The sequence below is a fragment of the Stenella coeruleoalba genome (genome assembly GCF_951394435.1).
Source record: "Stenella coeruleoalba genome assembly, chromosome: 12".
Lineage (NCBI taxonomy): Eukaryota > Metazoa > Chordata > Mammalia > Artiodactyla > Delphinidae > Stenella > Stenella coeruleoalba.
Window position 1 is genome coordinate 19,455,943 of NC_137158.1, and position 17,594 is coordinate 19,473,536.

General features: G+C 37.9%; 1 protein-coding gene across 5 annotated transcripts in view; it reads right to left on the bottom strand.

The window, feature by feature from the left end:
• Positions 1 to 9,400: 9,400 nt before the first annotated feature.
• SNAP91 (synaptosome associated protein 91) overlaps positions 9,401 to 17,594 on the bottom strand; it is a 158,514-nt gene continuing 150,320 nt past the window's right edge. For all 5 annotated transcript variants that reach the window (XM_079938766.1, XM_079938769.1, XM_079938772.1 and 2 more), the window contains 4 exons: positions 17,014 to 17,097; positions 16,154 to 16,258; positions 12,597 to 12,699; positions 9,401 to 10,721 (listed from right to left, as the gene is read on the bottom strand). In XM_079938766.1, the coding sequence (XP_079794892.1) occupies positions 12,607 to 12,699; positions 16,154 to 16,258; positions 17,014 to 17,097 (282 nt within the window). In that variant the 3' untranslated portion in view covers positions 9,401 to 10,721; positions 12,597 to 12,606. The remainder of the gene's footprint in view (positions 10,722 to 12,596; positions 12,700 to 16,153; positions 16,259 to 17,013; positions 17,098 to 17,594) is intronic.

Here is a 17,594-nt window from a genome sequence, read left to right on the forward strand (position 1 = left end):
AATAACACCCAGAATTCCTTGAGGCTTACTCTTTCAGGGCATTATCTACTCCGTGCTGCATGATAAGGCTCCAAAATATTATACTAGAGGTATTATCTTAGCCACATATTGTATATACCACATGTTCAAATAATGGGGACGTTTATTTGTAATGAGAATTTTAATATCAGAATATTGTAGCATGGCATAGGAATCAGACATTTGCCATGTTCCCTACTGGTTTGGGTATTTCTGATAAAAATGCCTTCAAACTGAGGAGTGCCAGGATCCTGTAGTTATGCCTCATCCCCTGCTCTGCCGTGTAAATATTTTTTTTAAACATCTTTATTGGAGTATAATTGCTTTACAATGTCGTGTTAGTTTCTGTTGTCCAACAAAGTGAGTCAGCTATACATATACATATATCCCCATATCTCCTCCCTCCCACCCTCCCTATCCCACCCCTCTAGGTCATCACAAACCATAGAGCTGATCTCCCTGTGCTATGCAGCTGCTTCCCACTAGCCATCCATTGTACATTTGGTAGTGTATATATGTCGATGCTACTCTCTCACTTCGTCCCAGCTTCCGCTTCCCCCATGCCAGGTAAATATTTAATCAGATAATCTCTGCTTCAAAACTTGCCTCTGAAGTCTTTCATTTCAGCAATATTTTAAAATTTCCAATAACATGTTAAAATTCATTCACTTTTCTCAAGCCCCGGGGACAAGTAGTCTGCTTAGAATGTCTACTTTAATCCAGATTGCAGTCACTGTGACCATATGATCCATTATTGCCTTCCAGTGTGGTTTTACCAAACTGAGACAATAGGATCACATTTTAATCTATATTTGTAAATGTTTTACTAGTAGTAAAACTGACGTTTATGCTTTTGAAATCCTCTGTGTATGCATTCATATACTGAAATGTGGATAGTATATACTCTCACACATGGCACAGATGAGAGCAAAACTCTGGAAACTGTTCACACAGGTGAATACAGATGAGTTTGGAAAGTTCCTTTAGCCTTTTGCTCAGTGTAATGACTACTCATGTTCTTTCCTCGTCTCTGTATTTTACATTCAACTTCATCAGTGATTTGTAATATACCATACGATTATCATCTCATTTACCCAGAATTTCCCTTGCTGGTAAGTACAAGTATCCAAAATATAGCAAAAATATTAAGCCCCAGGTATTATCCTCTGATAACCGAAATGGATGACACGAAATGACTTTTACTCTGGAAATAATCTTAACAAGCTTGGTTATCTCATTTCCTAAACTATACTTGAAAGCAGCTGTCAAGGCAAGTCTAGATCAGTCCCCAAACGTGACAGCCTGAGAGAGAAGATGCAGACAAACTACTAAACGACTAAAACAACAAAAACCAGTTATTAAAAACTACAAAATTACAGTTGTTTAGAGCTGCTGAGTTTCGGTGCTAGTAGCTATGCGACCCATACTAGCTTGTGAAAGCCTACCGATGTATGTTATGTTCACAATGCTGGCTGAATAGTTGATATAAAATTTAGTTATGGTCAGTATGAATTTTGTAAGGTGTTATAGAACATTTTTCATAAAAAAGCTTAACATACATTTTTTAAAGCTTTGTTAAGAGAAAAACATCAGTGGTCTACAGAATCGACTTGCTTCTGTACCAAATGAAATTCTAATCTCGAAAGTCAAGAAAAAAATCTCTCCCAGATGTTTTATTATACCCCCAAATCCTTAACCATTAAAATATTGGTGATTTTGACTGTTAATGAGTGTATTGAACGTTGAGAATTAGCCATACAGCTGCACCCAGTTCATGCAAACACATCACACAGGTACAGCAACTCTGGTGTATTGGAGAAAATTCAGGACGTGGAACACAATAGCTTTAATTGTCTAATGCTAGTAGACTGCCCTGAGTGAAGTAAATGGTCGCCAAATATAATATGCTGATAATTGTAATTAGTATTATAAAATGATAGAAATTACCTCCTATAATTGAAAGAAAGATTGGAAGTTCCTAAGGGCAGAGATCAGCAATCAATCATCCCTGAAGAACTAGTGTGAGGGTGAGTGTGTGCTGGTGCATGTTTTGGGAGGATTGGGGTGTTGCAACTCTTGTTCTCTGAAACTGTCAGTTTCCCCTTCCCACAACTATGTTACTCTTAAACCTCCAGCTTCCAGGTTTAGCCAACAACACAAGGTTTTTCTAAGAACTGCCTATTAAGGAACTACTCTCTTCTCAGCTAGATAAGCCCTCCAGGGGCTTTCCAAGAGTAATCCTTAGATGACTGAGGCATCTGGAAAATGAGAAGAAGTCCCTTTCTGTTCTAAGCACGTTCCGTTCTTCTCTCAACTGACAGGAGTAAAAACTGCAATTCTGCGTTCCTTAGGATTTAAACTACAGCTACCGACCCAGATACCAGATCACAAAACAACATCGATCTCAGCATACAGGAGAAAAGAACAGACTAGTATACAGTACTGAGATCTGAGAGGACACATTCATTTTTTCCCTCAAAACTCCTTTAAGTTGATCAGTTGTTGGAAAAAATTGCAGCTAACAATCTCAGAAGATGCACCTTTTAAACTTTTCAACAGTTTTTCTTTACAGTATCTATAAAAGAGCCGTTTAATTATGTTTTTCTTTCAAAAATCAGAGTGGGCTTGGTGCCAAGATTCTACTGCCAAACAAAACTACCACTTTATCAAGCAACTGTCTCAAGATAAAAGCGTGTTATTGCTAAGACAGAACCAAATTTAGTATTCTGCCACTGTACTTGGAGCATTTACTTTAAAAGGCTCTCTTTGTGGCCTGGGAAAATAAGCAACATCATTGTACCCACCCAATGGGCAGTGGTGCCACTTCCTGTAGATGGTACGTGGCTGATGTGGCTCTGTGGACAGATGTCCTGGGCACTCACTGGTCCAGCATCTTTCCTGCACAGAGCCGCCAGATGAAAGCTTGGTTTCTGGTGGAAGCTAGTGTATCATAATGCCATAGGGACCACCTTGTTATGACTAGGACCTACATGTCTCAATTTTTAGACTAGATGAGACAAAATACTCTCCGTGTCTTTCCTATTTTGAAGACTTTAGAGATTTTCTCTTTTGCTGGAATTATCTAGAACGTTCAAATAGAGCTACGCCCTGTGAGTCCACCAGATTTATGACCTTTCAGTGGTTTCCAAAGTTGGTTGCTCATCAGAACGACCTAGGGAATTATTTCAGAAAGATTGTTTCCAGGGCCCCACTGAGATCTACCTTGCAGCCCCTAAGAGTGAGGCCCAGACATCTATATTTGATAAAGCTCTCCAAGGAATTATGATGTTCATGATTTAGCTTGATTTGGGAACCACCGTGAAAACCTATCTTCCCTAAATTAATTGTTCTTCCAGCTCCTACACTTTCCTTCTGTGCACAATTATGTGTGTCTTTTTCTCCCCAATAAAATGTTTTCTCAGTTTTACCTATCTTTATATTTTTTCCTGTAAACTATCTTAAGTACTTTGGTAAGGAAAGTGGTGGTAAAACTATCAGACACATAGATGGTATTCTTTTCAGTATTTTTATAAAGCGGAAACACATTTTAGCAATAACATTGTCAAATTCTGTTTTATGATGGCAAGAAATGAGTCAAATTTACAAAACTCCTGAACATAGGCAATCATTTTACAATCAGGGACAAAATCCAATCTTACTTGTTTCCTGGAAATGAGATAATTTTTTTTAAAATTCATGATCTGCTTTACACTATAGGTTAGATCAAATCACTATAGTTCAATGAACATTTATTTAGTCCAATCTTAGGCACATAGGATACAGAGTTAAGTACTAGATTCTACCCTTCTTCAAAAAATTCATAATATAGTAAGGAAGTCAGACACATGTTTAAAAAATAGTGTGAAAAAGGTGAAGCAAGTACAAGGTGCTGAAGGAACACATTTGAGAAGCATCAGCTCTATCGGGGTGGGCAGATGTGATGAAAAGAAAGGCTTCCTAGAGGAGGTGATACCTCAGTTGGGTTTTGAAGGATGCGTTCAAGTTTGCCAGCCTATCAGGGGGGAGCTTGGGGGAGTGGAGGCCACCCACAGGAGATGAAACAGCCTGTGCAAAGGTATGGAAGTGTGACACTGTCCTGTGTGTTTAGGACGCAGTGTTGGGGGTTGCTGCCATGAGAGGTTAGCTCCTGCTAGTGGCGAGGAATGGCAAGAAATGAGGCTCCAAACTAGACTTCTAGCCTTGAATAGACGTTTGACTTGAATGTCATGCTAGAGAGCTTGGACTTCAACCTTTACATGCAGGTTTTGAGGTCAGGGAAAAGTCATGTCATCAGATGAGAATTTTGACAGGGAAATCTGGCCAACCATGTAGGCCGAATTGGGGTGAGTTTGGGTGGGGATTAGACTAGAGGCAAAGAGCCCAGTAAAGAGCTACTGTCCTAAGAAAGTGGCCGCAGAAATGGCACGAGAGGGCAACTTGTAAGACATTCCAAGAGCAGAATGTTCAGTGCACTTAGTGGCTCATTGAATATAGGGGAGAAGAATTGAGGGTGTAACGTCACACCAACTTTCTGGTTTGGGAGCCTAGGTAGACAGTGAGACCACCAACCTAGACAGAAAAACCAGGCTTGAGGTAAACAGATAACGAGTTCACTCTTAGACATGTTTGTTAAACATTTTTGTAGAATATTTATCAATAAGTTTGATAACACCTAGACATAAAGAAAGCAACAAGTTATAAACATTATGTGGTTTTACAGTGAACTAACCCATGAACACATCACCAACTAGCCAGTTATGTAACTATATTTTGTTCTGGACCCAATCAAATAGGAACACCTTTGTCTCTGTTCTAAACTAAATGTTCCTTTTAGTGTAGCTTTGAAGCCATTTTTTTTTTCCCTGCGAGAAGAGATAGATTTTTTAAAAAAATCTGGCCCCAAATACACAACTAAAATATTACACACATGGTCACAACTGCATGTCCTGTTTTCAACAGAGTGCCAAAAGCCATGTGATCCTAAATAGCAGGTGATTTAAAAAGTAACTCCAAATTTCCCTGGCACAGATTTGTAAGTCACTTCAGGCTGTAAGTTTTGACTTCCTGTTTAGGTTTTACAAAGACAATTATTAATTACAAAATTAGTTGACTTACCCCAAAGATGCTCCCTACTCTGAAGGAGAGAGGTGAACCACGGGCCGTTTGGGTATCTGGAGATGAATTTAGCATTAAAGAGTGGGTTAACAGCAGAGAACACGATCACTAAAAGAAGACTGTCTCCCCCTCCCCTTGTTGGAAGGGGGCCCTTCTAGGTCCTACTCACCTGTGGTCTGCTGTCTGCAGGCCTGGGTTCTGTCCTAGGCTATAGTCTCTTGCTGCTGTAGGCTTCTGTTCAAAATTCTCTCCCTACTCCAGTCCTCAATGTTGTTACCTGCACATTCTATGTCCATTCTGGATATTTTTACCTTCCATCTCTGTCAAATACTCATTAAATATTTCTCCTATTTAAAAAAAAATCACTATTAAGTGTATTTTTTAAAGATATTTGATCTCCAAGTAGAAACAATTTTGGCCAATGGCCAAAGAGGCTCCAGGGAATCAAGTTGGACTCGGTGGTAGATGTTGTTTGTACCCTGCTCAGATACCTCATCTTCCAGCTGTGTTGGATTGTGAGCTGTATCTATATGTGGAAGAGGCACTTAACGTTGATGAAACTTTAAAACACGTTTAGTACTTCTGGTGATTGTACTTTATTAAGGAATATTCCTATTATTGACTACTTTTTATACTTCCATCTTCTCCATCCCTTAGTGTTGTTACAATCATAGACAAATGACAAAATCTATAGCAAAAACAGCCATAGTAATTCTAAAAGTAACAACAGCAGTATTTCTTGGGCACTATCTCTGTGCCAAGCATTTTCCATGCATTATCTCACTGAAGAGTAAGTACAAAGATAGAAATTTTCTCCTTTCCACGGACAAGAAAACAAATTCAGAGAACTTATGTAACTTGCCTAAGGTAACAGTGGGTGGTTGAGCAGGGATGCCCTTCCGTGGAGTCTGACGCAGAATTCCCATTCCTGTACATGTCTCAAAGTTGCTTAAAAAGTAATGTGGGGTTGGTGGAGGAGGGCATTTGTTCAGACACTGAACAAAACACATGGTGATGGTAGGGTTATTCTGTTCACACACACAGAAAATGATGCAAGCTGTTAACTAGTAAATGTTTTCTCTCTTTCAAAGAACATGAGAACAATTCTTTCAGATCTGAAGAAGTGGTTCTCCAAGTGTGGTCTGGGGACTCCTGAGGATCTGAGACCCTTTTGAAGGGTCTGTGAGGTTAAAGTTATTTTTATAACAATACTGTGAGGTAAAAACTGTTTTCATAATAATACTAGGATGTTCATTTTCTCACAATTGTGCTCATGGTGAAATTTCCCAGTGACTGCATGACACGGGATATGACAACAGATTGAATGCAGAAGCAGATATAAGAATGTAGCTGTCTTCTGTTAAGTCTAACATTAAAGAGATTAAAGATAGCAAAACAATGCCACTCTTCTAAATTTTTTTTAATTGGAATTTTTCATAAAAATATTTTATTGATGTTAATATAGAATAGTTTTAATATTTTAAAAAATGAATTAAACAAAACTTAAAAAATTTTCTCAGTTTTAATTTCTAACATAGCCAAGTATTGACAGACATAACCCATATAAACAAAGCTTTTGGAGGTCCTCAATAAATTTCAGGGAATTCCCTGGCAGTCCATTGGTTAGGACTCCGCGTTTCCACTGCTGGAGGCCCAGGTTTGATCCCTGATTGGGGAACTAAGATCCCACATGATGTGCGGCGAAAAAAAAGTTCAAATTCAGTTCTGAGACAAAGAGTTTGAAAACCTCTGTTCTGCGATCAGATACAGAATACCTAATTATGGAATCAATTATAGCATGGATTCCTCTTTCAGAATTGTTTGACGAGGCATGTCGTAAGTGGAAATGAACTTGGATGATTTAGCGCTGCGGCTCTGACAGTTTAGCTAAGGTTAATGACCGTATCACTAAGCCACGAAACCTTGCTCCCTCATACATTTCCACTCATACAGGAGACCCGAATGATGTATCCAGTAGCGAAATGTGCTGTCAGCAAGGCTATGAGAAACAGAAGTTTTCTTACAGTCCAAGAGGATGAATAACAAACTACCACAAAGCCTGTTGCCTCAAAAGTATAGACCAACGTGACTTTTCAACTAAGACAACTCACATTTTGAGTTTCATCAACTACTTCCACACAAGAAACACTGTCATTACTGCTACGAGACCATGCCCTTTTTCCACCTTGAAAAATTTGGAGATCTATTGTTAAAGATGTGTCTATTTAAGAGGTAGACAGAGGGCTTTGCACGTTTTATCTTTCTGTGAACCAAGTTCTCATGTATTTTTTTCACGTCCACTCCTTTCTTCCTCTTCTGAACCCCATGACTTCTCCCCAGAAGTCTTTGGTCTTTATTCTTGTTTTAAAAAGCACAACAAATAACATGAAAGACAGAGAACAAAGGAGACACTTTAGTACTGAGAGAACCACTTGTTGTAATCATTACACCATAAAGTAATTCAAACCTTCAACTCAAGATGGGTTTTCAATTGGTGTTAATGCTTCCACTGCAATGAGTCGGGAGAGCTATTCAAACTCTAGTAACATCTGACGATAACTGCACTATATGAGAGTTATTCTTTAGTCATCAGAAATACAACAGCCCAGCAGTATCCAAGTAAGTGAAAAGACCTCTAAGACATATACATAGTACTATGTATAAAATAGATTAATTAATAAAGACCTACTGTATAGCACAGGGCACTCTGCTCAATACTCTGTAATGGCCTATACGGGAGAAGAATCTTAAAAAGAGTGGATATATGTGTATGTACAACTGATTCAGTTTGCTGTACAGCAGAAACTAACGCAACATTGTAAATCAACTATACTCCAATAAAAATTAAAAAAAAAAAAAAGAACTAATGTACTGTGTTCATCCTTCAGACACATACCTACTGAAGTGCTAGCTGCTGAGGGTCTGAACAAGAGGAGACGTTTCCTGCCTTTGAGGCACCCAAATGGCCAGGGCAGAAGCCACCTTCCCAGCTGATTATAACACAGTATGTTAAGTGCCATAAAGGCCGATGAAAGTTGGGCTCTGAGAAGAGGGTGGGGAGCCATGATGGACGAGTAGGATTTAGCTCTACTCGTGGGGTTGGGGGAGGGAATTAAGGCAGAGGGCCCTGTGTTGGCCAGCAAAGTGACCACTTGTGTGAGCAGTGGTGTGGTCACACCCTGAAGGGTGTGCTCGCGTGTGTATGCACGCAGAGCCCAGGAGAGGCAGTAAAGGCATGCGCACCACGAGGAAGAACACCGCGGGTAAAATGCACCTGTGTTGAAAGTTCTCCAGAGACATAAATCGTTTGAGCAGAGGACCTGATCCGGCATCTCATCTGTAAGACAATTCCCCACCCAAGGACATCAAGAATCTCACCACAGCAAGGTTCCAGCATCCAATTTAAAAATACTGCTGTTGTAGCTTCATCTATTAAGAATTTATACCACATGGGTCATTCAATGAAGGGAAAAAAGCATATTAAAAATGCTATATTAAGCTTAAAATTATTTACAATCTGAAACACATTTTTATTACAATATGCCTGCAAAGTAACATATGATCAAAATGTAATCTATAAAAACATTACATAATCAGATACTAGTTTCTGAAAGTTAGTTCTCAAGATACAAATCCTAGGTAACTAAGGGAAAGACAATTTTAGAAATAGAAATGTGCTTCTATTTGAGGAATACTTCTGTTTGAGATTGGACTACTTTTTGAGACACTGTAACAATCTAGTTACAGGCATCATCCAATTTTACTAAAATTGGCTAATCTAGACTTTGTGTCCGAGTATCTGTGCATGCAAGTGTGTGAGTGCTGCAAACGATTACTTAAAATCACACAATCCTTCAACTTCCACAGAGAATTCCTGCAAAACTATTATAAGAATTTAACTGCATATTTCAAAAGAAAGCTCATCCTTTTCTTTTTTGGAATATGGAATTTCAGTGTATTTGGCAGTAGCCACGCAGTCCCAAGTTTAATGTCAGCTGATTAAAATTGTTCTTTTTATCCTTGTCTTTACTTTATTGGAAAATAATCAAAACTATGTTGGCACAGACCACATTTCTCATCCTAAATGTTTTAGCATTTGCAATATTTTGTATATGATAAGTGCGTCATCTGAAACAGACTTTTCCCCCTAAGAAATAATCAAAGAGAGAAAGATTATGTTTGCATTTTCTTTGTTCAAGGTGTTTATTGCATCTCAGAGGGCATACATGCACTGGGTTTTTCAACTGAAATACAAAGAAAAGCCGTTTTGAGATTGGTTTTAGGTAAGTTTTCCCCATTACAGTGTATGTTATCCCCACAGTAAATTCAGATACAACCACTTTTAAATGGTACCATACATCTATTGAATAATTTGAAAAAAAGGCAAACACCTTTCCAACCCAATATGCTTTAACGAAAAACTGCCAAGCCACTAGCAACACTGATCAACAGTGACCTCATTTATGCATCGAAATCTTAAGCCAAGCCATCAGCACAGACAATATGACAACAACTTAAAAATTAAAGAATACAATATGTACAGTAAAGGATACAATTCTCTGATTTAGTTTAAATTTTAATCACAATGGTACAACAAAACCTACTTTGAGTTCAATTGAGGGATGGAAGAACACTACGCTACAGAACACATAAAGAAATACTAAATTAACAGATGTACATAAAACCCACAAGAAAATAAAAATATTTGCAGTAATCTTTAAATTACAGTTATACCTTGGAGTGCCTTTATAATCACTTGAATAGCACATTTCTAATTGCATTTTCACAGACATGATGGAAATGGACCCTTCACTTTTCAGCGCATTGAAGCAAAAATGAACAAATAGGTCAATTTAGATGCAAAACCTGTCAAATATAATTAAAATATATATTTTAATATAGCAGTGATTGAATAGGGAATTCTTCCCATATGAATTTCATTCTTGATAAGGTAGCTTCGAGGAGAAATATTTGTTATGGACATTAACCTTTACATTTTTTTAAAATAAAAGTTCTTAACATATACAGTGCCACAAAAATAAACATTTCCCACAACAGCTGAAGTTCCTGTGATTGGAAAAGTGTACTCCACACCGAAAAAAGTTCTGTATATTTAAGAGTGTTTTCCTTACTACCTGATATCATCACACTATGTTTGTAACGTACATACAGAAGAAAAGAGAATTTACGGGGAGAGTTTAGATTTGTCCAAAAGTTATATATACATTGAAACCTTCAAAAACACAGACACGTCTTTCCAAATGGCTCACCACACAACAGCTGCATCATCCATCCATGGGTGAGGTCCAGAGAAGCACTAAAGGCATTAGAAACATCCATTCGTTGTTTACATCGTACAACACACAAAGAACCCATATACACTACAATTCTGAGAGTAGGGATAACAGCTAAGGTAGTACACATTCCTACTGTTCACTTTCACAGCTGTGCTACACGTTTTGGAAGAGAAGTTATGTATAAGCATTGGGATTGGTACTGGTGGCTCCCTTTGAAACTCTGAGCATCAGTCTTATTTGAAGTGTCCAAACTCAGTAATTTTTTTTCCTATTCAGTCACAAAAATTGCAGCTGTAAAGATAAAAAGCACTCGAATTAGAAAACAATACTACGTACTCCTCAAAGATTTTACCTTCCTTGCAATTTTACTTCGCTGTTACAATGAAAATCTTTACACCAAAGGTTTTCGTATTACCAAAGTCACATTTATATACTTTTCACAATTCTTTAAAACAAGCTTAAAATTTCATCCAGGGAGAAAAAAAAAAAAACTTTCAGTGTATAGCTTCATTTTTAGATAAGAAAATTCTATCGGCAAGATTTTGAAATTTGGATACTTAGAAACCTTAGCAAGACATTCAGTACCAATTAAGAACAGCTAACCTTAAAAAAAGGGCAGTGAAAAAAAGGGGGAAGGGCAGGGACTTCCTTTTTTTTTTTTTGGTCCTTTTCAGTTATAGTTTTCAAGGAGCCACTAAACAGTTGCACAAGTGACAGAGCAGAATAGAGGGGAGATATCCCTGGCAATTCAAAGCTTTCGCTTATGCCACCCCCCACTAGTCACCCTGGCTATCTCCCACGCTTCATCATCTCTGCCAGGAAAACTTTCCTGGGGTCTTCAGGCTTAGCCATGGGGGTAACTCTTCTTCAAAACATAGTCTGTATCTGTTCCTCTTTTGACTGTGAATCTCTGAGGGCAGGGGCTGTCTAAAGCATCTCTGTTTCAGGTCCTTATCGGAGTTCCTGCACAGACTGACAGCAATATTACTGAACAGAAGAAGGATAAAAGGCTGCCCCCTGCAGTGTCCTTGGTCATTCCTGAAACTTCAGCTGCTAAGAAGTAAGTGATCATTGTCTTACGTAAGCCTACCTCAGCCCAATCCACACCAAAGTGGGACAGAAAAGTTGGGCACAAGGAGAATGACTTGGCTGAGATGCCAAGGCCTTAAAATGATAAATTGTTTATTAATTTTGTATGAAGAAAAAACTCATAAGGCAGGAATCCACAAAAATCTTAGTAGGCATTTGAGAAAGTTTAAAAAAATATAGGTAGTAGATATAGGATAAAAATAACACTGGATGGGGGTCCAAAAGCTTCGACACTCTTACTGCTCTGCCAGTGTGGCCTTGGGTAAATCACTTAATGCCAAGGAACAGTTTCTTTAGCTGTGAAATGGAGGCAAAAGTATCTGACTGGTTTATCTCGCAGGGTCTGATCTTCTACAGAGATGGTCAAAGAGTTAATGACTAGCAAGTACGAAAAATACCATGTAAATGAAAAGCGTCATTAATACTGTTCATCCACATTCAGCAAGTATTTCTTGAGAACCTACCCACTGTGTTAGGTGCTGGGGCTAGTAGTAAACCCTTTTCCTTCATCAATTTTCTTCTGTAAGTCCACTATTAGTCATAATGTAATTTCATAAACTACATTAGAAATTTAAAACTAGAATGTTAGAAATTTAAAATTTTGCTTGAATGCAGAAATACAAAATAATAATCTAAGCTTTATTTGAAGAGAATAAAGGAGAATAAGCAAAATAAAATTATAATTATTGTAGCCAAATATATTCTTAGACAATTTCTAAATGAAGTATTATAAATGTTACCTTTCCATAAATTCCAGTCATCATGGAATGAAGTGGTAATTTTCTAATTTATGTAGTAGCTTGGGCAACTTTGTGCTTTATCAGTGATAATCTTTGTGCTTTCCAGTGTAAGGACAATTTGGAGGTTTCTCTCCCTCTTAGTTTTATAGATTAAGATTAAAAAAATCATTGATAAAGATAGCTTTCAATATTGATTTAACAAGCATAAACATTCAAATTATTATTATTATATACAGGTATTTAAAACACAGAAGTACAAATATTATACCTAATAAAATAGCTAAGCATAGCATAGGTCATTATTACAAGCCCACAGGAAAAGCTCAATATTAGATACCTTAAATTGTTTACAAGAAATCCTTGATGTTAAGATCCGCTAATGGGTCCTTTGCTGGAGGTTTCTTGGGACTCTGAGTGGCAGGTGTAGGGCTTGGAGAAAGCTAAGGGGGAAAAGCCAGCCCAAGACAGTGGAAACAGAAAGCAAACAGAGAGATAGATAAGCATTAGGCCGAGCACATACCACAGAAAACAAACATGCAGAAGATTAGATGGCTAAAAGTTTACAAAATCTACTTTGTTCTACTTAGTCACAGTGTTGTTTTAGATTTTGGATTTATAAAACACACTTCAAAGGATATTGGCTTTCTTGAAATTCTTTGACATCAAATTTAGCTAAAGTAAAATTTGAGGACTCTGGTAGAACAATATGGATATTAGTTAGGGAAGATGTGAAAAACTAGTCACATTAAAGCTATTATGAATATACAGTAAAAAAAAAAAAACCCAAACAATTTCTCTATTCAAAGCATTTTTCTTTGAGTTATTAGTACCACTAAACTAATAAAGGAATATAAATGACTTCTCTTAGAGTGACAGTGAGTTTGAAGGAAAAATGGGAAGAAAACAGCTTGCAGAAAGTTCCTTAAGAAATTATTTAAAAATATCAGCTAAATATACTAGGATTTCATGTAAAGTATTTTAAGTGAAAACCTGTCAAGTTTTGGGGCATTGTTAGTTTCAGATGAGCAAATAGTCTCCTAGTTATGAATGTCGCTAATTCCAATCTTGCCTATCCAGCTTGTAGAGAGGACTCATTATTACAGACTATAGAGAAGAATCATACTAAACCTGCAGCAAAAGCAACAAAAAATTTTCTTACCTTGTTTCTGTTTAGTGAATACCTAAATTATTTCATTGTGTGACAGACATAAGTTCTAGGAACAGGCTTTTGCAGGAATGTTAAGGTCCAAGGCCTTGAAAAAGGTCATGGAATTTACACAGAGCAATAACTGACCTGTATCCTTCGAATCTAATTAATTTCCTATGCTTATAACATGATGGAAACCTCAGAGACCTGGGATTGTAGGGCACGGATGTATGTTTTCATTGGTTCCATAAACAAAGCTCCAGAAGTAAGAAGTTTCGGATTTGTTCCTATGCCCATGAACTACTGACTGACTGTAGTATCTATCAGTCAAATTTCCATTTTTAAAACTGGGATCGTATTTCATAGAAAGACCGGGGTAAGGGTCAACGTTGTCTGGAAGATAAGAAACTCAAGGCCTGGTCTATAATTAATAATTAGGTGATATGACAACATCGTGATACTAACCAACTGAGCAATAGTGGCATAGTCCACATATCAGTAATGAAAAACTGTTTTGTTTTCTAAAGCTATCAACTCATGTTTATTTTCTTATCTAGTATATAATCAGCTATGCTTCTTCTCTGATATAGGAAATACAATCTAAAAATTGTGTAAGTATGGCATACCATTTCCTAAATTACCATAAATTCAATTAAATGATTGAAAACACTGTGTTTTCATCATATCATCTATTTTTCATTTTCATTCTTTGAATTAAGTAAGCAAACTGATGCTCTGTAACACTAGTATCACACAGAAAAACTACCTTTAATAATAAAATTATATTAATTTATTTCTAAAGCTTTCAGCACACCAAATACAATGACTTTTAAAAATCTCATAAAAATAGGAACATCTTTCCTTTTTTTCAAAAAGGTGGTAGATAGTCATGGATATATTTAACCATCAAGGAGACATTCACAGTAAATGAGATCCTTCTTAGAATTTAAATATATCCAGATTAAATTTAAAACCAACTATTATACCTAAAAGCTTCCTCACTACCACCCCACTCCCCCCAAACAACTTTAGGCAGCGTTCATTAGTATGAGAGCAGAACAGAAGATTTCTCATGAAGCCAGTGCTTTGGCTATGGCCTTGAAGGCTAGAGTCTCTTAACATTGTAAATTCATCTCTCTGGACACCCACCATTCTCTCTCCTGGTCATTATGGCTTTTGAGGGTTAAAGTAAAGAAGCTGAAGAAAGCAAATTTTGGGAACAGGTAGAAAATGAATTTAGAAATGATTCAAGGAAGCAAAGGGGATTAAAGTACACTCAGAAAGTTCACAGTAGGATTCCTTGGCTGAAACAATAAAAATACCCATGTGGTAAATTAAAAACATTATAGAAATGAAACTATTTACTGATATCCTTAAAATATATATGAGCTATGTGAATAGGGCTAGCACGGTGCTATTAGTTACCATGTTCTGTCTCCATCTACATCAATTTCTCACAGTGACCTCTTTGGTTCTACACATACCTTCACTTTGGCCAGGCAATTTATAAGAGTAATAAAGAAAGGGTGATTCATCAATATGAACATCACTATTAGCAGCAAAACAGTTCAACCAAGTGCATATATTTTAGCATCTTCATAAATGGAGGTAGCACATTGTGCAGTAAGACATTTGGCCTCATCTAAAGAGAGGTTTGCCCTTTGTCCTGGACCCTGGTAGGTAACCTCTCAACCCTTGGAAACGTCCTGAGTGATACGAATGTCTTCATTATTCAGGGTGGGTGTCTGGAACCACACCTGATAATTTATGTTAACAAGATGACTCAGGGTGGAGGGTTAGCCATGCCAGAAAGACCAGCCACGTGATTACAGAGTTAAGTCTTTGGGCCACAGGATATGAGCCTGACCTTCAGGGAGGGAGGAGGGCTGGAGACTGAATTATTTCCCACGTGGTTGAACTCAATCAGTCATTCCTATCTAAAGAAACCTCAATAAAAACTCTGCACGCTGAAGCTCAGGTAAGCTTCCTGGGTTGGCAGTACGGCTTGCGTATCCTCACACGTTGATGCCACGTGGGTAATGCATCCCTGAGGACAAAGAAGCCTCATGTGTGGGCCCCTCCCAGACTTTGCCCTACGCATCTCTTCTTTTGGCTGGATCTGATTTGCATCTTTTTACTACACTTAAAGTGTCATCATAAAGTTAGTGCTCCCCTGAGTTCTACGAGTCATTCTAGAAAACTGTCTAATCTGAGGATGGTCCTGGGAACCCTCAAATCTGTAGGCAGCTGGTTGGAAGTGAGGGTGGCCCCTGGGACCTGAAGGGTCTGATGTGAAGGCAGCCTTGTGGGAACTGCTCCCTCAGGCTTTGCAGTTTGGCAAGCTCACTGCAGTTCGTGTTACTAGTCTTGGGCAAACTTGGCAATCTGGAGGACTGTGTCACTAACTTTCCGTTTGGCTAACTTTGGGAACACATAATAAGAGTATGGATCAGAGCTGCTCATTTTTTCTGGACTAAATGCCTGGATACTTTAAACACCTGGTAGTTCTCAGGAACCATCCTGAATTAAGTAGGAGAGGAATGGAGGGACTTTAGGACAGGTAGTTATTTCCATCATTTTCCTCCAAATGTCACACTATGGCTCATCTCTCTTCCATGTTCCCTTTACTTCTGAAGCAACAGGTATGAAGACTGTATCAGGTAAAAACATTTTTAAACAGTTTGTCACATGACAGTTTTCCATTTATAAAGTCATGTCATTCTTTTGTGGGACATTTAAAAACGGACCTGTGTGCCAGGTACAGCTGTGGCTCCAAAGGGTGGCCTCCTCATGGGCTGTGCAAACATGACAGGCTGCTGAGGCATCACGGGCATGCCTGTCCCAGCAGGAGGCTGAAAAGCAGAGCAGTTCATAGCGTGAGTGGAATCTACTCTGGCAATGCCCTGACCTTTACGTCTTTAATATCTTCCTGAGAATTTTTCTTTCCTTTTTTTTTTTAAAACATCTTTATTGGAGTATAATTGCTTTACAATGCTGTGTTAGTTTCTGCTGTATAACAAAGTGAATCAGCTATACGTATACATATATCCCCATATCCCGAGGAATCCAGGTCTGTGAGAAAGTATAATTTGTAATTTTGAACGATGGGTGCTGGGAGGCTGCCAGATGGCAGAGAATCACTGAGGGGCAGTAGGAGCCTGGCTGGCCGCAAAGCATCCTCACCCCACCCAGGCTTTGCTGTTGTTTATCCATCTTCTGGAAGCATAGTTCTTGAAGAGATGAAAACTTGTTTCTTTACGGAAAATGGCTCTAAAATTTGCTAGTGATGAACGTGGTAAGTGAAAAGTCCTAGTATAGTGATTAAAAGTGGATTTTGATGATTGAGCTAAAAATATGTTTGGTAAATAGTACTTCAAAAATGACATAACAGTGTACTATAAAAATTATTTTGATGGCAGAATTTAAGTGTCTTATAAGTGACTCAGTCATGCCCTCTGTAGACTACTTAATGTCTAAAGCAGAGGACTTAACTTTTTACATTTTACTTCACTGCATTTTGGGGCGAATTATATTCTATAGTTAATATGGGATTTGGTGAAGGCCGTTGAAGTATTCATTACAATTTTTAGCACCGGTCATCACTCACCATTGCAAATCCTGCTCCAGGCTGTCCGACAGATGGGGCCCCGGCAACAGGAGGAACTGAACTGGTTGGAGGTACAGCTCCTTGCTATGAAAACGAAACAACACACACACACACACACAAACAACAACAAACAAAAAGAACCAATATAATTTGGTTTTAAAATGACAGAATACAATTTTAAAATGCATGCCCTTAAGTATGTGTAAAGATGTAAAGAAGTCTCAAATTTCAGTTTTAAATTAAAAAAAAAAAGGCACTAGCACCACGCCAATGATACGAAGAAGGTTACTAACTTGATGTTCACTGTTGTGGTGCTATTTGGGTTCACTTATTCGGGCTTAGCTTACACTCAAGCACTGGGCTTCATCTCTATCTCCTTATACCACCCTCACTGTAAACAAGTCAAATTTTTCTAAGCTTGTCTTTTCCTATCATTATATCCTCCAATAGGCACTGAATTAGAAATTTAAAGAATGCTTTCATTTACATTTTTAATGCTTGGTTTCCATTTTCCCCCCCATTTTTATTTTATTCTTTTCTGTGTTATATTTGCTTCTCTCTGACTTTTGACTGTTGTACAT